Source organism: Kogia breviceps, chromosome 2, assembly GCF_026419965.1.
Source record: "Kogia breviceps isolate mKogBre1 chromosome 2, mKogBre1 haplotype 1, whole genome shotgun sequence".
Taxonomy (NCBI): domain Eukaryota; kingdom Metazoa; phylum Chordata; class Mammalia; order Artiodactyla; family Physeteridae; genus Kogia; species Kogia breviceps.
In genome coordinates, this window is record NC_081311.1 from 60,623,653 (window position 1) to 60,646,444 (window position 22,792).

At 37.8% G+C, this 22,792-nt stretch overlaps 2 protein-coding genes across 12 annotated transcripts in view; both read left to right on the forward strand.

Moving 5' to 3' along the window:
* Nucleotides 1–9,090, forward strand: part of ANXA7 (annexin A7) — a 38,044-nt gene extending 28,954 nt beyond the window's left edge. For all 10 annotated transcript variants that reach the window (XM_067025402.1, XM_067025401.1, XM_067025403.1 and 7 more), the window contains 6 exons: nt 1,027–1,140; nt 1,379–1,549; nt 4,468–4,638; nt 4,718–4,793; nt 5,883–5,995; nt 8,660–9,090. In XM_067025402.1, the coding sequence (XP_066881503.1) occupies nt 1,027–1,140; nt 1,379–1,549; nt 4,468–4,638; nt 4,718–4,793; nt 5,883–5,995; nt 8,660–8,782 (768 nt within the window). In that variant the 3' untranslated portion in view covers nt 8,783–9,090. The remainder of the gene's footprint in view (nt 1–1,026; nt 1,141–1,378; nt 1,550–4,467; nt 4,639–4,717; nt 4,794–5,882; nt 5,996–8,659) is intronic.
* Nucleotides 9,091–15,703: 6,613 nt separating this feature from the next.
* The window catches only part of CFAP70 (cilia and flagella associated protein 70), a 91,179-nt gene continuing 84,090 nt past the window's right edge, over nt 15,704–22,792 (forward strand). Inside the window, exons 1-3 of one of the 2 annotated variants that reach the window (XM_067025398.1) lie at nt 15,704–15,759; nt 17,501–17,603; nt 18,536–18,722. In XM_067025398.1, the coding sequence (XP_066881499.1) occupies nt 17,541–17,603; nt 18,536–18,722 (250 nt within the window). In that variant the 5' untranslated portion in view covers nt 15,704–15,759; nt 17,501–17,540. Of the gene's footprint in view, nt 15,760–17,500; nt 17,604–18,535; nt 18,723–22,792 lie in introns of those variants that run through there. The other variant, XM_067025399.1, reaches the window with a different exon arrangement.

Here is a 22,792-nt window from a genome sequence, read left to right on the forward strand (position 1 = left end):
TGTCGTCATAGTCCGTACTGCCTGTTGATACTGCCTGTTGTTGCTATATCAATGCCATTTTCTTATGTAAAAGTTTCCTACAACTCCTCCCAGCATGCAGAATCAAATCCACACTCTTTAGCTTGGTATTCAAGGTATCCAAGCATATAGTTACAACTTTGTTTACTAATCTCTGAAAACATTACCCTCTAACAAAATTGGTTGTCTTGTTATTCCATTGAACAAGCTTTGCTCATTCTTGCCTCTCTATACTATTGATTCTCAATCTTAGCCGAATACCATAATCTCTTTTCAAACTTAAAAACAGACGCAGAATCTCTGGGTATTCATTCCTGACATAAGTGTTGTTTGGTTTTTTGGTTTTTTTTTTTTTTAAGAAAAATTCTGCAGGTGATTTTAATGCATATAGCCAAGGCTGGGAACCACTTTTCTGTTCCCTGTTTGTGTTCCTCCTCCTTGCCTGAAATACCTTTCATCTTCCTCTTTGCCTGCTAATTTTTACATACTCTTCAAGATCTGGACTAAAAGTTTTCTCTGAGCTCTCTAGCCCACTTTAACTTTTCCTATTTCAGCTTATTTCTGTGCTACTTACTCGTCTGGCGCTGGAGTACAGGCTGCTTTATATTAACTTTTTAAAAATGTTTATCTTATCTTTTCAAATAAAAACACAATGATGACAATTTCTACTTCCTCATAGAGTAAGAACAGTTTCTTATACTAGGTAAATATCTGTTTATCATTTTGTTAATTTGAATTATTCTTTGTTTCCTATACCTCTTATTTTGTACCTAGTGTAGTGGTGGAACTACAATAAATTTATTATTAAGTGTTTATTGATAGCATGAGTAAAATATATCTACTTGAGTGTAGTAAACTTAAAATAAATATTTATTTATTCCTTAGTATATAATATTCAGAACAACAATTGAGGCTTTCAATTCCATTTTTTCATATTTTTCTTAAAAAATTTAAGCAAAACAAAATTTGGAGAGCACATATACTTAGTTTGTATTTGTAATTTAACAGGATTTAATCAAAGATCTTAAGTCAGAGTTAAGTGGAAATATGGAAGAACTGATCCTTGCCCTGTTCATGCCACCTACGTATTATGATGCCTGGAGTTTACAGAATGCAATGAAGGTACTATATGGCATTTACCTTGAGTATTTTATCCTATTTCAAATGTAAAGCCCCATAAATTATGGCAGTTCTGAATTTATAGTGACAGCTAAATCAGTACATTATTTTATATCATCTGAATGTATAGAGCTTTTCAGGTCTGGAGGCCAAAGAAATATTTGATGAAACAGTAAGATTTAACTACTGTCAGAAATTTCGTGTTTTGTTGTATAATTCTCCCTTTCTTCATTTCACATAGGGAGCAGGAACTCAGGAGCGTGTATTGATTGAAATTTTATGCACAAGAACAAATCAGGAAATCAGAGAAATTGTCAGATGTTATCAGTCAGAATTTGGACGAGACCTGGAAAAGGACATTAGGTCAGATACATCAGGGCATTTTGAACGTTTACTTGTATCCATGTGCCAGGTGAGTATAGCATGAAAGTTTGGGTGTTGGTGGAGGGAACATTTTTTACTGCCTATTGCCAGTGGCCATTCTTTATTCCTTTTAATATGTAGCCCCCTTGGAATCTTGACATCTTTAAGAGGGACAATGCAGAATCCACTGTACAGGTTTCTTTGTAGTCACTACTGAAATTTATTTCTGCAAATCTGGCCTTTGTAAGGAATCAGAAATTAACCTCTTTAAGGTTGTATGAAATCAGAAATCAACTTGAGGCTCTGTGTCTTAGAATGGCGATGAATCTGTACTTTTGAGCTTAGCATTGTACTGCCAGTTAAGTCGGACCATCAACTGAAGGTATGTAGGTCCGCTATGCAAGTGCTACAAGAGTGAGAACTGTGAGGAGAGCCAGAAATGCAGAAAATGTTTCAGCGTTCACAGTAATATTGTGCTTAGTACCCTCCTTGTTCTGATTCCCCAAATGTGCTAGAAAAGTGGCAGAAAATTCTCCAAATAGGGTATTTGGAATGATACTACAAATACATTTAGAATGAGCTAATCAGGGTATATTTGAAAGAGATGATGCAAAACACTAGCACACTGATTCAGTATCAGGAGTTGTTGGCTATCCTGCTAGTGAACAAGGTTGGACAGTCTTGAAGATTCTAAAAGTAGAGGAGAGGCTCTTCACAGCAAAGGGAGGTAGTTGCTGAAAAGACAGTGTGCCGAAGTGCGTGGGTATGGAAATGAGAAAAGAAAGCAAATGGATGGGAGGACATTGAATTTACCCACAACAGAGTAACAGAGCAGGGGAGTAGGTTAGCATGAAAAGAAAATCAGGATCAGAGAGTTAATGCTAAAAAATGATTATTAAGACTTTAATGAGGTGCTGAATATTTCTTTATGCAGGGTTCAAGGCCCAGCCTTCTTTCAAAGTAAAGCACCCTATTCCAGGGAGTGGCTTCCTAGGAAAATGGGACTGTATTATGTGCTTGAATCCAAAGGCAGTCATCTGGGGAGTTGTTCCTGAGCTCCTTTGCCTGTGCTGTATTCAGTAGCCCATTTAGAATATGCTTCTACACATTCCTTGTGCCAGTGCTCTTCAGGAGACAGTTTCTCACCTTCAGGGAACACCTCTCCATTTTGTTGCTCAGACACTGAGACTCTAGAGGGCAGCCTTTCCTTTGTTTGGGTTTGTGTTTCTATTGATATTTTTGAGAGAAACGAGCTACTCATCTAAGCTTTACTCTTGTTCAGGCCCAGAGCTTCCTCCCTCCCTCTCTTCTTCCCAGTGAAGAGTTTGGTCTATAAATTGGTACAGGCTAGCAGTACTTGAGTTATTTATAACTTCTTCTAAGAGGCTCACATGTCATTTTCATGTATACATTCACAATAAATACTTGTATATTAAGATTACACTTGGATGAATAAGGATGTTCATGAAAACTCCATATTATATACTCCCTCCTTTGACTTAAATTCCTTGAGGGGAGGGGCCTTGTCTTTCTTGTGTCCGCACCACTTAGCACATCCTGTTGTTTCTGTTCCTCAGGAGAACCCTGACTAATACAGCCTGGTACAAAGCAAGTGCTCCATACCTTATAGTTATATGGATGAATACAAAGTGGAACTCAGTATAATGCATATTGATCTTAAATCCTAGCTAAGCAGACTCATAATTTCTTCATTTGAGTGGTAGTTTATATCTCCTATTAGAGGAGGTCCTCAGCATAGCTCAGTAGTCGCTTCATTATGAGAAATCTAAAGTTACTTCAGACCTTGGGGTTCAGGGATATCCAGCCTCCAGGAAACCTTAGTGCTTATCTCTCCGAACTGAACAGGGGACGGTGCTTATTGGCTCAGAACATGAACCGATAGAAGTAGACCCTCTCACAAAGAAGTGAGAAATGAAATTCCTTTGGTGGCAGAAGGCTTTCTCCTGGAGGATAGAAGTGGCTGCATTGTTAGTGTTCAGGACTTGTTGGATCACGAGTCTGTGTGTGTGGTCACAGCCTATGGAGGTATCATACTTTGCAGTCTCAACACATACCATTCTGTTTCTCCTGGCCCAGTTAACCACCCTTCAAGCTACCTCCTCAGAGAAGCGTTCTTGGACTCTCCTGGGCCATTTGTCATTCCCTGCTCTGAGCCCACACTTAATTCCCGGAGACCACAGTTATAGCCCTAATCCCACTGTGGAGGCATCTTTTATCTCCTTAATGGGAGGAATGGAGTGGCCATAGTCATTTCCAGTCCTTGTGGTTTCTGTCATGCCTAGTCTCTTAATACCTGTTAATAAATGTTTATTGAATAAAAACAAAAACAAAACCCCAAACCCCAAAACTTCTAAACCAAGGACCAAACCCTGAAGAGTAACTTTTTTAAGAACCCCTTTCTCTTGGTGTACCAAGAGTAAGCTTTTTAAAGTGAATGTTAATAAAATTTTCCACACTTTCAAAAATAAAACGTGTGTGTGGTTTTTTATGGAAACGTTTTCTGATTTGATTTAGCTCTCAAAGCCCTGAAAACCTCTCATTTTAATATAACCTCATTAAACCATGGTCATATAAAATCCAAAGTTGGCAGTGTAATAAAGTACTAGTTACAGTAGTATAGTTTCTTTGGAAATGAAAGATAAGCCTGACAGACTTTATGCATTAATTTTTTAGTAAATTGTCCCTTTAAATCCAGAAGTGACTAGATTGGAAAAACTGGTTTTTTTTTGTTTTACAATTTTATTTTACTTTTTTGTCGCATGGCATGTGGGATCTTTGTTCCCTGAGCAGGGATCGAACCCATGTCCCTGTCATGGGGACCTGTCCCCTGCAGTGGAAGTGCGGAATCTTAACCACCAGACCACCAGGAAGTCCCAGAAAAACTTTTTTTTTAAAAAAATAGAACTTGTATCACCTTCTTCTAATTCCTGCCTTCCTCTTTTGCAGGGAAATCGCGATGAGAACCAGAATGTTAACCACCAGCTGGCTCAGGAAGATGCTCAGCGTCTCTATCAGGCTGGTGAGGGGAGATTAGGGACAGATGAATCTTGTTTTAACATGATTCTTGCCACAAGAAGCTTTCCTCAGCTGAAAGCTACCATGGAGGCCTATTCCAGGGTATGAGCTTTTCTTTTGAAGATGTGGCTTCTATTTCAAGGTGTGAAAATATTTTAACTGCTATACTTTTTGTTTACAGGTGGCTAATCGAGATTTGTTAAGCAGTGTTGGCCGTGAGTTTTCTGGAAATGTTGAAAGTGGTTTGAAGACCATCTGTAAGATACTTTAGTGTTTTGCTTTGTTTTGTTTGTAAATGAGTGAGGCTTTGAATAGTTGTTCCCATTAAGTGGTGATTATTAATATATATAGCCTCCCTGGAATCTACTCAGGCAGAGGCCAAGCTAATCCTGTTTTTATATGCAATTATCTATGAATGGTTGGTGGTGTGATCAAATAGGATTGTTTTGAAATTATTTGGTCTTTATTCTCTATGCCCTTCTTGAGGACTATACAAAAATATATGATAGATTGTAGCATTCCCATTAAGGTGAATAGGAAAGCCCTAAGGAACTACAGAGTGCCACCACACAAAGCGTCATTTTGAGCCCCCCAAAACACCTTTCAAGTACTTAGCCCAATGAGACCCTTTTCCATTTTGAAATTAAAAACCCAGTTTTTGGTGTCCTGACATTCAGATGTTTAATGAAATGGAAATTTCATTCTCATGGAGATGGAGAATATAAGACTAAAGAGAATATTAGTAACACATTGATTTTAGCAATTGAATATCTTACAAATACTACTATAGTAATTGTAGCTAACATAATGATGTATAGTTAGTACATCTCTACCATCTGCAGGTAGAGACTTGGCTAATTTAATTTACCTAAGAGAAAACATGTCAGATTTCTTATCATCCTCAAATCTTTGCCCAAATCTGTGTTTTCTTTTTTATATTGGAGTGTATCTTACGTCCTTCTCTCAGTCAAATGATATATTTGACATCTAGAATTCAGATTTTAGTCATTATTCCTTTTAAGTAAGATATTACCAGGGCACAGTTGCTACAGATTTTCTCACTTTAAGGGGGAAAATGTTAAGAAGCTAAGTGACTGCATCTATGGAGAGAAAATGGGATTTATTGGCCAGAGGGAATCTTATAGAATTGAAGGTAGCCTGTCTGATGCTGCTGGAAAGAAAGATGGAGGCCGAGAAAAATCGAGGGGAGAATATCTTCAACTCACCTCAGATTTCTGAGATGATTACATAGAAAATGATCAAAAGCAGCTAGAAGTGATAGATGAACCTGGTGTGTGCACACCTTTGTCAAGTCATTTCACGTCTGAAGCGTCTCTCACTTGCAGTGCAGTGTGTCCTGAACCGCCCTGCCTTCTTTGCTGAGAGGCTGTACTATTCTATGAAAGGTGCCGGCACAGATGACTCCACCCTGGTCAGGATTGTGGTCACTCGAAGTGAGGTGAGGCTTTCTCTGTTTGTCTGATCTTACTTGATTTTGAATGTTGATCCTTTTTTCTTAGCAATATTTTTTTTTTTTTTTTTTTTTTTTTTTTTTGTGGTATGCGGGCCTCACTGTTGTGGCCTCTCCCTTGCGGAGCACAGGCTCCGGACGCACAGGCTCAGCGGCCATGGCTCACGGGCCCAGCCGCTCCGCGGCATGTGGGATCTTCCCGGACCGGGGCACGAACCCGTATCCCCTGCATCGGCAGGGGATTCTCAACCACTGCGCCACCAGGGAAGCCCTCTTAGCAATATTAAAAACATTCTTTTCTTCTAGTTTTATTGAGATATAATTGACACTGTATAAGTTTAAGGTATACAGCATAGTGATTTGACTTATATACATGATGAAGATTTTCACAGTAAGTTTAGTGAACATCCATCATCTCAGATAGATACAAGATTAAAGGAAGATGTTTTCCCTTGTGAAGAGAACTTTTAGGATGTACTCTCTTAACAACTTTCATATATAATGTAAAGCAGTGTTAATTGTATTTATCTCGTTGTACATTACATACCTAGTACTTATTTATCTTATGACTGGAAGTTTGTACCTTTTGACTGTCTTTCTCCAATCTTCCCTCTCCAACCCCTCACCTCTAGTAACCACAAATCCGATCTGTTTTTGTATGAGTTTGTTCATTTTTGAAGTATAATTGGCCTACAACACTATGCTTATTTCTGTTACACAGCATAGTGATTTGATATTTCTATACATTTCAAAAGGATCCCCATGATAAGTCTAGTTATGACATGTCACCTTACAAAGATATTATGTAGTTATTGACTATATTCCCCACACTGTACATTTCATACCTGTGACTAACTTATTTTGCAACTGGAAGTTTGTACTTCTTACTCTCCCTCACCTATTTCTTTCCTTCCCCCAACCCCCTCCCTTCTGGCAATTACCTGTTTGTTCATTGTGTCTATAACTGTTTCTGTTTTGTTATGTTCATTCATTTGTTTTTTTAGATACCACATATAAGTAAAATTGTACAGTATTTGTCTTTCTCTGTCTGACTTAGAATGTTAATTTCTTAAAAGTTCCTTAGTTGGTTGTCAATCCCTCAGGACTGACATTAAGAAAGGGCTCTCTTTCTCACTGCTGGTAGAGGTTGTATAAAGCACAATGTTCACTTTCCTCATGCTGTGAGAGAGGCTTGCTTAAGTGAAACAGACCGCCAGGGACCTCCAGATGTTTATTTTTTGGTTTTCATTTTGCTTATGTAAAGAACTGTATGAGGGAATTCCCTAGTGGTCTAGTGGTTAGGATTTGGTGCTTTCACTGCCATGGCCTGGGTTTAGGTCTCTGGACGGGGAACTGAGATCCTGAAAGCCACGAGGCGTGGGGGGAAAAAAAAACTGTATGAAAGACCTATGCAGATTAATCCCATTGGACATAAAAATTCTTAAAATTTAGCATACACTTAACTATGAAATAACTGTAAAAAATTTTATCTTTATCTTTTTACCTAAATATAGCCTCAGATGTATTCCTTTCTTTGACTTTGTTTATTTAGTGGACTTCTTTTTAATCAAAAGAAAACATATGCTATGAAATTATATGAAAGAAGGTAAATCATTTTTTAAAAGAGAACCGTAATACAGTATATGGAAAAACCTTCTTGTGTATTTGTTTTTAGACTTAAATTTTCTAAGCAGGATCCCTTTTTCTTTAATTATAATAAAATATATGTAACACAAGATTCCCATTTTAATCATTTTTAAGTGTACAGTTCAGTGACATTAAGTACATTCACATTGGTGTGCAACCATCACCACCAGAACTTTTTCACCTTACAGAAGTGAAAACTCATTAAATAATAATTCACCATTCTTCTTGCTCCCCAACTCCTGGCAACCACCATTCTGCTTTCTGTCCTATGTATTTGACTACTCTAGATACTTCATATAAGTGGAATCATACAGTATTTGTCCTTTTTAACATCTTCAGGGTTCATCCACATTGTAGTATGTGTCAGAATTTCCTTCTTTTCTAAGGCTGAATAATGTTCCATTGTATGCATACACCACTTTTTGTTTATTCATTCATCCGTCAATGGACACTTGGGTTGCTTCCACCTTTTGGCTGTTATGATTAATGCTGCTGTGAACATGGGTGTACAAATATTTGAGTCTCTGCTTTCACTTTTGTGTATACCCAGAAGTGGAATGGCTGTATCATATGGTAATTCTGTTTTTATTTTATTTTTTTGAGGAATTACCATACCATTTTCCCATGGCGGCACCATTTTACATTCCTACCAGCAATGTACAAGGGTTCCAACTTCTCCACATCCTTGCCAACCCTTGTTATTTTCTGTGTTTTTGATAATAGCCATCCTATCAAATGGTTTTTAAATGACTAATATATTTGGAATAGTAGATGAAACTAGTATCACCCTTATCCAATATCTTTACAGAACAGTGAATCAGACATTCACTGGGTGACGCTAGTACTGGTATGAATACTAGCTATAAAATGCCAGTCATTTGGTGTTTTTCCCCTCTGCTTTGGTTATAATTAGGATCTTTTCACTATTAAAGAATAATTCTAATAAATATCCGTTTTCTTTAACAGCTGTTTTCTAATATCAAAAATATCATGTCTTGCATGCAGATTGATCTTGTACAAATAAAACAGATGTTCATTCAGATGTATCAGAAGACCCTGGGCACAATGATTGCAAGTGACACGAGTGGAGATTACCGAAGGCTTCTTCTGGCCATTGTGGGCCAGTAGGAGAGATTTTTTTTTTTAATGAGTGAAGCTATTCAGAGCTTATCCTTCAAAGCAATGATTGACCTGCATACAGCAACATCAACTCTCACCTAACTAAAAGAGCTTTTTACTAAAGACTGTGTCAGGGTATTGTGCTTGGTTTGCACGTGGTTATTGCCTTAATTCCAATGTTATTTTTTCTCTATATACGATCAAGTAAAGCCATATCACAATGATGAAGTAATAACGCAATGTTTGTAAAGCATAATTCTCACTGCTCTTATTCTAAATAGGATACCAAATTGAATAAAAGTCACAACAGTCTGTAATTCTGTGTAATAATATTGAATTAAAAATTCAATATTGAATAAATTTGAATTTTTAAAAAACCCCTTGCCTTCCATTACAGTTATAGTTGGTAATATGTCAAAACTGTATTACTTTTTAAAAAAATTCAGCTCTTTTGACCTAGAAGAGCAATTTGCATCTTACTTTACATAAATTGGTATTCTATATTCATAAACACTAAACTTCCCACATATAAAATAGCTTAGTATTGCCTGTAATAACTTTTAAAATAGGGATTATGTGTTTATGTACATAAAATATATAGCCTACTTTTTACGTTTAAGACTGCCTAGAGATCTTTATTGGCCCTTGATTTAAAAAAAAAATTTATGAAAGACTTTAATTTTAGTTGCAATTTAATCATGATTCAAGACAGTGAAGCTTGACACATAAGAGGTGCTGAATTAATGAATAAATGAGGCTTAAATCATCTTCCTGGGAGATTGAATACTAGCTCTTTGGAGAAGTAGTTCAGGGAGTCAGTGATTTCAAACCTGGCTTTATTCCCAGTACTGAGCAATTACTTATCGGGTATGTTGAGCATTACAGTAGGTAGTTAGGGAAAGTATCAATACAAAGGAAGGAGGTTTGTAATCTAGTTGGGGTTCTAAAAAATTAGGATACAAAGAAATTGTAAATGTTAGATTATAAATTCTGCTGAGGGTAATAACAGTATTTGTTCTTTATGTTGAGCTCCCCGGCACAAAGCAGATACTTAATACAGATCTGCTGAATTATTGTACTAAAAATTGAGGGGGAGAATAGTAATTATCAATTAATTTCGATATACATTTGTGTAAGTACCAAGGGACATACATACAAGGTGGTATAAGACACAACCTTACTCTTAGAGAGGTAGACCTATGTACAGCTGTAGCGCAGGGCAAAAGCAAGATACAAGATACATAGGTAGAAGGATCACTGGCTAAGATAGATTTTTTTTTTTTTTTTTTTTGTGGTACGCGGGCCTCTCACTGTTGTGGCCTCTCCCGTTGTGGAGCACAGGCTCCAGACGCACAGGCTCAGTGGCCATGGCTCACGGGCCCAGCTGCTCCACGGCATGTGGGATCTTCCCAGACCGGGGCACGAACCCGTGTCCCCTGCATCGGCAGGCGGACTCAACCACTGCGCCACCAGGGAAGCCCTAAGATAGATTTTTGATATAGGTTTTGGAAAAGTAAGTAACAGTGTTGGGATTTGGTAAAGGTGAGAAAGAGGGGTGTAAGTTACTAAGGAAAGAAAAGATATGAGCTATATATTTTTAAACTTTTTTTTTCTTTTTTTTTTGTGTTACGCGGGCCTCTCACTGTCGTGTCCTCTCCCGTTTCGGAGCACAGGCTCCGGACGCGCAGGCTCAGCGGCTATGGCTCACGGGTCTAGCCGCTCCGCGGCATGTGGGATCTTCCTGGACCGGGGCACGAACCCATGTGCCCTGCATCGGCAGGCAGACTGTCAACCACTGCACCACCAGGGAAGCCCCTAGTTTTAAACTTTTAAAAATTTAGGTCTTCCCTGGTAGTGCAGTGGTTAAGAATCTGCCTGCCAATTCAGGGGACGTGGGTTCAAGCCCTGGTTTGGGAGGATCCCGCGTGCCGTGGAGCAGCTGGGCCTGTGCAACGCAGCTGCTGGGCCTGTGCTCTAGAGCCCTCGAGCCACAGCTGCTGAGCCCATGTGCCACAACTGCTGAAGCCTGCGCGCCTGGAGCCCGTGCACCGCAGCGGGAGAGGACACCTTAATGGGAGGTCTGCGCACCGTAGTGAGGAGTAGCCCCTGCTCGCTGCAAATAAAAAGAAAGCCCACGCACAGCAGCAAAGACCCAGCCCAGACAAAAATATATAAATAATTAATTTTTAAAAATTGAGATAGAATTCATATACCATTCATCCTTTTAAAGTGTACAATTCAGTCGTTTTTAGGATATTCATGCATTTGTGCAATAGTCACCACAAAATTTTTTGAGCTCTGAAAAAAAGTTGCATATAAATATTTTAAATAAATAATATTCAGCAACTGTGGATACCTTGCCTACAGTATATCAACCTTGTATTCTAGATTCTAGTTTTTTAACATTGGTTTCTGCTCCCAAGTAATGTAGCCCCTACCCTGCATATCATCTTAGTAATTGTATAAACATTACACCACAAACCTACTAGTTTAGATTTTACCAGAGTTTACTGGTACAAAGAATACTTTTTAAAACTTAAAAAATATATCCAACATAATTAAAAACAAATTTTATAAGTGACAAGTAAACACAAGTTTACATGTCTTAAGCCTTCCCCATAAAGTTGAGTGGCCCATCTAACACATGTGTTTATTGTGGTTTGAACATGATCTTGTGCTTGGCCTTCAGCTGTTTTCTTAATTCAGTCACTCAGTCATAGAAACAGTTTACTCACATTGAGGTGATCCACAGGAATGCCAAGGAATCTGGAAGATCTATGACAGAGGAAGTCTTCACTTGGAGGATAAGCATGGGAGAATTTCTGTGCTAGTAGATTCATATAAAATTTTTGTATTTGCTATTTTTCCAGATTGCTTTAGATTTTTATTCTTTAAAAGAAATTTCTGAGATATACCAAATTTTCAATGAGTTTTGCTTAAAGTTTGTAGATTTATATTGAGGTATTCCCCTCAAGTATCAGATGAAAAAACAACAATCCTCTATATCTTATTTTTAAAGAATAGAGACTTGTATTATTTTCTAACCTTTGCTAATGAGAAAAACACAGCAGAGGCAAGTTCTTGACCATCCAAAACAATGTATGTATGGTGGATTATAGAGGGTCTTAAACAAACCCCATGATACAGTGTAATTGAGAACTACAATTAAATCCTTAAGAAATGTCTCTTTCATCTCAACGGTACTGAACACACTGGCTTAAAACTAAAACTTAAAAAGCTATAAGTTCAAAACCTATTTAGTTTTAAAAACTAAAAACATTTTAAAAAACAATAAACAGGATACTTTTTATCCTGAAAAGTAAATTTGTGATTACCTGTCCCAGGAGAAGGACCGTTGCTGTATCAATCAACCAGGATCATCCAAAGCCCAAATCTCACTGCCTAACTTGTGTCAGCCACAAAAGTAGCATGAAGGAAATGTGATACTGCCCCGCCAGAGTGATGAAGGGTATTTACAGGGTTCTGTGGCAGATCCAGGGACCGTCATTTAGAACAGATTGCTCTTTCGGATCAACTTTAATAACTCAGTCTGTGCGATGTTCTTAACCTGGATGGACGGTGTGGGTGGATAATGACTAAGATGACTAAGGAAACAGACTTTCTTGATTTCTCCTTTGATGAGACGAAAAGGATAATAAACATGAAATTTTAAAAAGTAAAACGTAAGGAATGCACAACATATCCATGCGAAGGATGCATGTGACACGTGTAAACATCTTTACGTGATACAAAACAGTATGGTTGATACATTTATTAAAGTAAATATGGGAAAATAATCAGTTATTATAATACTTAATGAGTGCTCCCCCAGTTTTGGGATAGATTAAAGCTTTACTATGTGGTTTCCATGAAAGCACTGTAAGGCTTCCTTGTGCTTTTGATATGGAGGACATATCAAAGTTTACACTTTTTAGGAAGTATTATTTCTAAGAAGAAAATCTGTTCCCAGAGGTTTTTTTGTTTTTGTTTTTGTTTTTTTTTGCGGTACGCGGGCCTCTCACTGTTGTGGCCTCTCCCGTTGCGGAGCACAGGCTCCGGACGCGTAGGCTCAGCGGCCATGGCTCATGGGCCCAGCCGCTCCGCGGCATGTGGGATCCTCCCGGACCGGGGCACGAACCCACGTCCCCTGCATTGGCAGGCGGCCACCAGGGAAGCCCACTTTTTTTTTTTTTTTTTTTTTCTGCCCTTTAGAACATTTCTCAGAGAGAAAATAAGTTTAAGACAGTCATATTACAGTAAGTAAAATTAACTTTTGTATTCTTTACAAGCATAGATTTTTCTCTTTATTACCTCTCTTATACCATCTGTTACAAACAATTCTAGAAAGCAAAAAAGTCACTTTCTACAATAAATAGAGCATCGTGTGCTTCACAGCAGACGTGACTGAGACATAAGCCCCATGCTACAGCAGGACCTGAACCGTTTTCCGTTCTAAAAGAGCAGTTTTAAAAATGAGACTCAGAAAGAGACTGAAAGATTCAAAGATACTGAAAAAAAAAAGGGAGAGAAAGAGACTATGAAAGAGAAAGTGTTGGGGGGAAGAAAGAGAGAGAGAGAGTATGTTTAACCTTCTGAAGATCTGCCAAACTATTTTCCAAAGCAGATGTATGTACCATTTTACGATCCTACCAGCAATGAATGAGGCTTCCAATTGCTCCTCATTCTTATCAACACTATCATTGTCTATTTGAATATAGCCATCCTAGTGGATGTGAAGTGGCATCTCATTGCGGTTTTGATTTGCATTTCCCTAATGACTAACGAGCATATTTTCTTGAGCTTATTAGCCATTTGCATGTCTTCTTTGGAAAAATGTCTATTCAAATACCCATTTTTAAATTCGGGGAACTAGGACCCTGCAAGCCTCACGGCCAGAAAAAAAAGGTATGTTGCGCACAAGGTAGGATAGATATTTCAGGGCAGATTCACTCACAACCCTCACTGGGGAAAAAATCCAGAGAGAAATGCCTTACTCAACAGTTGCATAGTTTTATTTTGAGAACTTTTATGACTTATAACACTGCAACTTTAAAAAATATTTTTCTTAATTTTTATAATTTTAATATGTTTATTAGCAGAAATACAATTTGTTTTTAAAATTTGGCTCTGGTAATTGTATCCTAAGCAAAGAGTTTCCATGGGGAGTAGTGTGTGGGTGTGTGTATAGTTTAATAATTTATTTTGAAATAGTTTCAAATGTATAGAAAAGTTGCCAGAACAGTACAAAGAACTCCCATGCTCCCATGTCCTCTTCACCCAGATTCTCATATAGTTAACATGTTATTGGTTCATTGCTCACTCCGAGTATGTGTGTGTGTGTGCATATATCCTTTGTTATTAGTCTTTCTCTGAAACTTTTGAGGGTTGAGAGAGCAAACTGCAGTCATGATGTCCCATCACTCCTAAATACTCCAGCGGGTATTTTCCCCCAAACAGGGACACTCTTCTACATAACAGCAAACAATCTTCCACACCAGGAAATCAGTATTGGTACAACACTACCACCCAATCTACTAAGCCCATTCAAATTTTTCCCACTATCCCAACAATGTTTCTTTTCCTTTCTGGGTCAACATACTATACAGGTATATGTATTGCATTTAGTTGCATTCAGACTCCTTTAATTTGCAAGAGTTGCCAGTCTTTCATGGCCTTGACAGTTTTATTAAAGGGTACAGGCCTTAGTTTCTATAGGACAGCTTACAACCAGGGTCCCTTGTTTGCAGGAGTACCACGAAATGATGCTTTGCTTTTCCCAGTGAGTCTCATCAGGAGGCACAAAATGTAGACTCCTCCCGACACTGGTGATGTTAATCTTGATCACTTGATCATGTTGGTTTCTTAAATTCACTGTTTTCCCCTTTGTAATAGATTAGTATTCCAAATTCATGCCAGTATCCTATTCCTCATCAAACCTCCACACACCAATCTTAGCACTGAAGACTCATGTCTAAATCATCCACTTCTATAGTTGGTGCCAAATGGTAATTCTCTATTTCCATCATTTCCTCTCCATTATTGGGTTGGCATTCTACTGTTAGAAAGAGCTTTCATTTCTCTTCATTTATTTATATCAATGTGAACTTGTGTATTCCTATTCAATGGATTGTAATCCATTTTTATCATTGTTTATCTTGATCCTCAAATTGTCTCTGATTTGGCCAGGAGCCCCTTCAAGCTGGCTCTTAGCAGTGCAACATTTTAAAGTTGTATACTGCTAAGATTCATCCATGTTGTGAAGAGCTGTAGTTCATTCATTTTGACTCCTTTGTAATATGTGATATTGTGAATATATATCAGTGTATTCGTCCACTCTTCAGTATGAGTTGTTTCCAGGTTTTTGCCATTGTATTTTGCCATTCCAACTCTAAAGTAATGTTGAATTTCAAACGTATTAAATTTTTGCATTAACATCATATACTTTGAGTCTGTTTATTGTATAAATATTTAGCACTAGAAGCAGTGCGATTTTGCATTCTCCCCAACAGTGTGTGAGAGACAGGCTCCCTTTTAAAATATTGTCTTATCTGCATTTTTCACGGAGAAAGATTTAAATGACCTGTTTTCAAAACCGTTTAATAAAGGCTTTTATTTTATCTTTAAATAAATTTGCTTTTGGTTTTTCTCCTATTTATGGAGAGATACTGAAAGAAAGGGGTCGAAAAAGCAAACTCGAAAGGTGGAAAACTTTGTACTTAGGCAACACTTATGCCAAGGGAAAGTGGCATCGGCGAAAACACAATTGACCGCAAACACAGAGGCTATCGCTCAGGAGCACGGTTTCCGGAATGCAGGCGTAGAAACACCTTGCGCCCCGTCCCCCTTTCCTTCCCGGACAATGTTATCGCGAGTCTTGGGATAAACTTGCGGTGATTGTGGAGACAAATTTCTCGCGAGATGTAATTGGTTGCTATAGTTGCCAAAAAAAAAAAAAACCCAACAAACGACCTCTGTGTCTGAGTCGGGTAAGTCTGTTCTTACTCCTTATAAAACTGTCTTTTCCCGGCCTCCCCACCCTGGCCCTGCGGCCACACCGTGTTACCTCAGTTTCTTCTCCCTAAGCTTCGGCCAGGCTGAAACGCACACGCCGCATCCCTGCACAACTGTACTCCCGTACAGACATGAACGCCACCGACCCCGCTAGGCGCGGACGCTCTCGCCAAGCCCAGGCCTCCCACCCAAAGCCAGACTGAGACCCTACTTCCTACTTTGCGCCGAGATTCCCCTACAGTAAGCGCAGACTGCGCTCCTGTCCCCAGACCACTCCCAGTCACATCATCTCCTTCACCTAAACGATTTCTTTCTTTTTGTTTTTGGGGGTTTGTTTGTTTTGTTTAAGATATTGTTTTTTTGTTTTTTTAATTTTTTAAATTAAAAAAATTTATTGGAGTATAGTTGATTTGCACTGTTGTGCACCTAACCATTTTCTAATCTGACTTTTCCCCTTCCACTTCTGAGCAGATGACGAGAAATGCGTGCCTTGTCAGTGGCAACAGGAGCCCCCACTTAATTGCCTTGACCATAACTTTTAACTAGCCAGATTTCTTGCACTCATTGTTCAACAGATACGCTGCTAATGCCTCTTGCGGTCAAGGCATGGTGCCAGGCACTCAGGGACTGCAGAAATGTATGATCGATTACTTGTCTTTAAAGAAGTAATTAAGCATTCAAGAAACATAGTGCATATTAATAACACCATTTGTGCCGTGCTTCATAGGTTAAGCAGTTTTACTATTTTAGTGGATATTCTCAACAAATGTGAAACAGGTCAGAAGTTATCTTATCCATTTTATAGAAGATGAGACTGAGGCTCAGAGAAGTTAGGCATTTGTCCAGGGTCAGGCTAGTGAGGCCTAATTCACGTGCTACTATTGAAAAGGAAAGGAGACTGATGTAAAACATCGTTTCAAATGTAAACTTGATAAGAAAGTTGTCAGGGCCACTTAGGCCGTGAATGAGCCTGGAGACATAACGTTGAACAAGTTATATGAGACTTGTAGGTAACAGGGAAAATGAGGGAGTCGCTGGAAAGATTCAGAATACTTACAAAGCGTGGAGACAGCAAGGTATCTCTTTCTTTTTTCTACCACCAGTCCTAGACACACTTAGCATAGTATATCCCGATGTAAACATTTGCATTGCATTAAGTTCCACTTTGAATTGAGTCAGAAAACATGACCTTTATTTTCCTTAACATATGTCCAATTTATTTTTGAAGTTGTGTCCTTAGTGTTGTAAAATAATTTGAAAATATCTTTGACTAAATAAGACATACGTCAGGACTTTTTCCAGTGGACTAACATTCTGTGGGGCTGCTTCTTTCTTGTTATCAAAATATATTTTTCTAAAACTGAGAGATTAAGTAAGGCTTGAGGGGGGTTTTGCACATCACAATAAAAAAAGCTACCAAAAGACACTTTGAAGGAGGTGGGGTGATGGCATTCCTACCCTCTTTGCCTTGTAATAATTTGTGCTTAATGGGTTAGTTACATGTATAAGGATCTTTCTAGCACTAACCAGCAGAATCATCCTTGTGACCAGGTCCCTAAGGTACTGCCTATCTGGCAACAAAGGTTGGAAAGTGCACAAAACAGTGCTGGACTAGGGCATTTCTCTAGGTTCTGCTCTGGTATTGGTTATGATGTAATGTGGATACTTGTGCAACTATGGTATATAAGGGGACAGGTTCATTCATTATGTTCACAGAGATCAAAGAAGACCAGAGAGGCTTTGCCCAGGTGCTGATATGGAGCAGGTGTCATCAACAGGCAGACCCGTGCAGATCACTGTGACAGATGGATATGACTTGGTAAAGTTATTTTTGGGAATCCTGGAAGTCCTTAGTTTATTCATTCTCCTTGAAAGTACTCTTGTCTTTGGGCTCAGGTCTCCCTGTCAGTCATCCAGGTGTGACTTGGGGAAGATGTGTTGGGAACATTAACAGGAGGCATGGAGTTTTGCATTATTCTGTACCACCAAACCTCCTGGCTTTACATAGCAATGGCAATTCCTTCTCAGTGTTCCTTATTGTTAGTCTATAATCAGCAAGTCATATTAGTGTGTAAAATACCTGGCAATTTGAATACTAAATTTAATGGGGGTGAAACAATTGGTTTTCATTTTCCTAGACAGCAGTTCCTTTCTCCTGAAAAGGATCTGAATTCCTCCAGAACTTCTCTTGTGATTAATTTCATTTGATGAATTTAAATAAAACTACAATATGATATAACTATTAAAATTTACAAGAATAATGAAACATCAAAATATTCGTTCAGTAGTATGAAGTCAAAAAGCTTATTCCAAAACAGGATGTAATAAATGATCTCTACTTTCTTTTAAAGGGTATATATAACAATGTATATATAAATGTGTGTGCGTATATATATATATATATATATATACGCACACACACAGCAAAACACTAGAAAATATATTATTACAGGTAATTTGTTTTCCTGTGTGCTTTCCTCACTTTTTCAAATCTTCCACAATGTGCTTTTATAATCATATAAACAAAATTACTGTTATTTTTCAAAGCTTCCAACTTAACAGCCTTTAAATAGAATGTTGTATTTAGCTACAACTAGATTTGTTTAATGACTTTCTACTTCCCCCGTTTGTATTTGTGACATAGCTTGTTAGGAAAACGTGCAAAATGCTATATAAAGTCAAAATGGGTTGCCAGATATGTAGGAAAATTCTCTATTTGAATATAATTGTAAAGTATGTTTCTGTCAACAGAAAGGTTTTAAAGGAGATACTCCAGTTACCTTTATCCGTGCAGAATTCAATCAGGTGGTTCTGGGAGACTCTGCAAAAATTACTGTTTCTCCAGAAGGAACTGCAAAATACAACTTCACCTGCAGTTTTGAGTTCAATCCTGAAGGAGGAGTCACTTTAAATGACCTTGCCCGCAAACCTGTGTTCTGTAAGTCCTTGGGATTCTAAATAATGTTAATTATATGAGTGATCAGGATATTCTGAGGTATTTAGTAGCTGTTGTAGGGACAGGTGAACACACCTTACCTTTTTAATCTGGGAATAACACAGTATACTTTGAGTCCCACCTGGTTCTGGCAGCTGTCACCATGACCTACTAATTTTAATCAGTTTGTATTTGAAGACCTTTTGACACATAACTGAACTTAAAAAAAAATTTTTTTTTTATTTTCCAATTTGACTTTATTCTTTCCAGCAGCTGATAACAAAACATACATATGATAAAAAAAAGAATATTTATACAATTTTGAAGAAACAATAAGCAATAACATGGAAGCAAACATACTCTTTTATGAAAAAAACAGCCCCCAATTTGAAACAAGACCAATGATATATAGATAATTTGATCTATTCATGTGTACAACTCATTTTAATTTCCCTAGAAAATATTATTTAATAACTTTTTAGTAACTAATCAATTCTTATTAACAGTCAAACAAGTAAGAATGTAGATAATGCTCAATTCAATCCATGGGTGTAAATGAATAGACATATAACTGAAATTTGCAGCCTTTGTCTCCTAAGCTGATTTGTGAGCTTTTCCTTTGTATTCCTGTATTTAAGGTTGCCAGATTTACGGGACAAAAACAAAACCAAAAAACCAAAAAACCAAAAAAGAAAATTTGGGACATACTTACACTAAAAAAATTATTTGTTGTTTATCTGAAATTCAAATTTAATTTGGCATCTCGTATTTTACCTGGCAGCCCTATCTGTACTTCTGTATATTCACCAAACTGTATAGCAATTATTCATTTGCCTCCCTTGTTAGAGGAGATACTTTTTGAAATCAGGGCTGTATCTTATTTATTTCAGAATTTCTAGTGCTTAGAAATATCTGGGATAGAAAGGGGCTCAAAAAATGTTTGTTGAGGGGCTTCCCTGGTGGCGCAGTGGTTGAGAGTCCGCCTGCCGATGCAGGGGACATGGGTTTGTGCCCTGGTCTGGGAGATACCACATGCCGCGGAGCGGCTGGGCCCCTGAGACATGGCCGCTGAGCCTGCGCGTTCGGAGCCTGTGCTCCGCAACGGGAGAGGCCACAAAAGTTTGTTGAATGGATAAGTGGATAGTTTCTGTTTTCACACTTTTACAGTTTCTAACTATATAATATCTCTGAAATACTTTGTTCCTAAACCTATATTCTAGGCTAAGTCTTTTTTGTTTGTTTGTTTTAACCCATACTCTTTTTTATTTTTTGGTAGTGTGGTTTTAAAAAATTTATTTATTTATTTAATTTATTTTTTATTGAAGTATAGTTGATTTACAATGTTGTGCTAATTTCTGCTGTACAGCAAAGTGGCTTAGTTATACACATACATACATTCTTTTTTAATATTCTTTTCCATTACGGTTTATTCCAGGGGATTGGATATAGTTCCCTGTGCTATACAGTAGAACCTTGTTGATCCATTTTAAATCTGATAGTTTGCACCTACTAACCATAAACTCCCAGTCCATCCCTCACCCTCACCCCTCCTCCTTGGCAAGCACAAGTCTGTTGTCTATATCTGTGAATCTGTTTCTGTTTTGTAGATAGGTTCATTTGTGCCATATTTTATTTATTTATTTTTGTTTTGTTTTGTCTTTGTATTATTAACATTAGTAACCTTGAGATATGTTTAAATTAGAATTGTCATTTTGAATGTTCACATGAAGATATACTGTAATTTGATTTATGAGGACTTTTTTTAATTAAAAAAATTTTTTTATTGGAGTATGGTTGGTTTACAATTTTGTGTTAGTTTCTCCTGTACAGCAAAGTGTCAGTTATATATACACATATATCCACTTTTTTTCTGCCATATTTTAGATTCTACATATAAGTGATATCATATAGTATTTGTCTTTCTCTTTCTGACTTACTTTACTTAGTATGGTAATCTCTGGTTGCATCCATGTTGCTGTAAATGGCATTATTTCATTCTTTTTTATGTCTGAGAAGTATTCCATTGTATATATGTACCACATCTTCTTTATCCATTCATCTGTTGATGGACATTTAGGTTGTTTCCATGTCTTGGCTATTGTGAATAGTGCTGCTGTTAACATAGGGGTTCATGTATCTTTTTGAATTATAGTTTTGTCTGGGTATATGCCCAGGAGTGGGATTGCTGGATCATAAGGTAGTTCTATTTTTAGCTTTATGAGGAATCTCCATACTGTTTTCCATAGCGGCTGCATCAAATTACATTCCCACCAACAGTTTGGGAGGGTTCCCTTTTCTTCACACCCTCTCCAGTATTTGTTATTTGTAGACTTTTGACGATGGCCATTTTGACTGGTGTGAGGTGGTATCTCATTGTAGTTTTGATTTGTATTTCTCTAATAATTAGTGATGTTGAGCATCTTTTAATGTGCCTACTGACCATCTGTATGTCTTTGGAGAAATGTTTATTAAGGTCTTCTCATTTTTCTATTGGGTTGTTTGTTTTTTTGTTGTTCAGTTGTATGAGCTGTTTGTATATTTTGGAGATTAAGCCCTTGTTGGTTGCACCATTTGCAAATCTTTTCTCCCATTCTGTAGGTTGTCTTTTCTTTTTTTTTTCTTTCTGTTTTGTTAATATTTATTTATTTTAATTTTTTAAAATAAATAAATTAATTTATTTTTGGCTGTGTTGGGTCTTTGTTGCTGCACATGGGCTTTCTCTAGTTGTGGCGAGCGGGGGCTATTCTTTGTTGCAGTACGCGGACTAATCATTTCTGTGGCTTCTCTTGTTGCAGAGTAAGGGCTCCAGGCGCATGGGCTCAGTAGTTGTGGCTCATGGACTCTAGAGCTCAGGTTCAGTAGTTGTGGCGCATGGGCTTGGTTGCTCCGCGGCATGTGGGATCTTCCTGGACCAGGGCTTGAACCCTTATCCCTTGCATTGGCAGGTGGATTCTTAACCACTTTGCCACCAGGGAAGTTCCAATATTTATTTATTTATTTATTTATTTAATTATTGGCTGTGTCGGGTCTTAGTTGCGGTACACAGGATCTCCGTTGCAGCACACGGGATCTCCGTTGCAGCATGTGGGCTCTTCCGTTGTGGTGCACGGGCTTCTCTCTAATTGTGGCTTGTGTGCTCAGTAGTTGCAACACACGGGCTTAGTTGCCCCACAGCATGTGGGATCTTAGTTCCCCAACCAGGGATTGAACCCACATCCCCTGCATTGGAAGGTGGATTCTTAACCATTGGACCACCAGGGAAGTCTCTCTCTTTTTTTTTTATGGTTTTCTTTGCTATGCAAAAGCTTGTAAGGGTGATTAGGTCCCATTTCTTAGTTTTGTTCTTATTTCTATTCCCTTGGGAGACTGACCAAAGAAAACATTGGTACAGTTTATGTCAGAGAATGTTTTGCCTATGCTTTCTTCTAGGAGTTTTATGGTGTCATGTCTTACGTTTAAGTCTTTAAGGCATTTTGAATTTATTTTTGTGCTGCTGTGAGTGTGTGTTCTACCTTCATTGATTTACATGTAGCTGTCTAACTTTCCCAGCACGACTTGCTGAAGAGACTTTTTCCCATTGTGTATTCTTGCCTCCTTTGTCCAAGATTAATTGACCATAGGTGTGTGGGTTTATTTCTGGGCTCTCTATTCTGTTCCGTTGATGTGTATGTTTGTTTTTGTACCAATACCATGCTGTTTTGGTTACTGTAGCTTTGTGGTATTGTCTGAAGTCTGGTAGAGTTATGCCTCCTGCTTTGTTTTTTTCCTTAGGATTGCTTTGGAAATTCGGGGTCTTTTATGGTTCCATATACATTTTTGGATCATTTGTTCTAGTTCTATGAAAAATGTCATGGGTAATTTGATAGGGATTGCATTAAATCTGTAGATTGCTTTGGGTAGTATTGCCATTTTAACTATTAATTCTTCCAGTCCAAGAGCATGGGATATCTATCTCTTTGAATCATCTTTAATTTCCTCTATTAATGTTTTATAGTTCTCAGCATATAAATCTTTCACCTCTTTGGTCAGTTTATTCCTAGGTTTTTTATTTTGTTTGGTGCGATTTTAAAAGG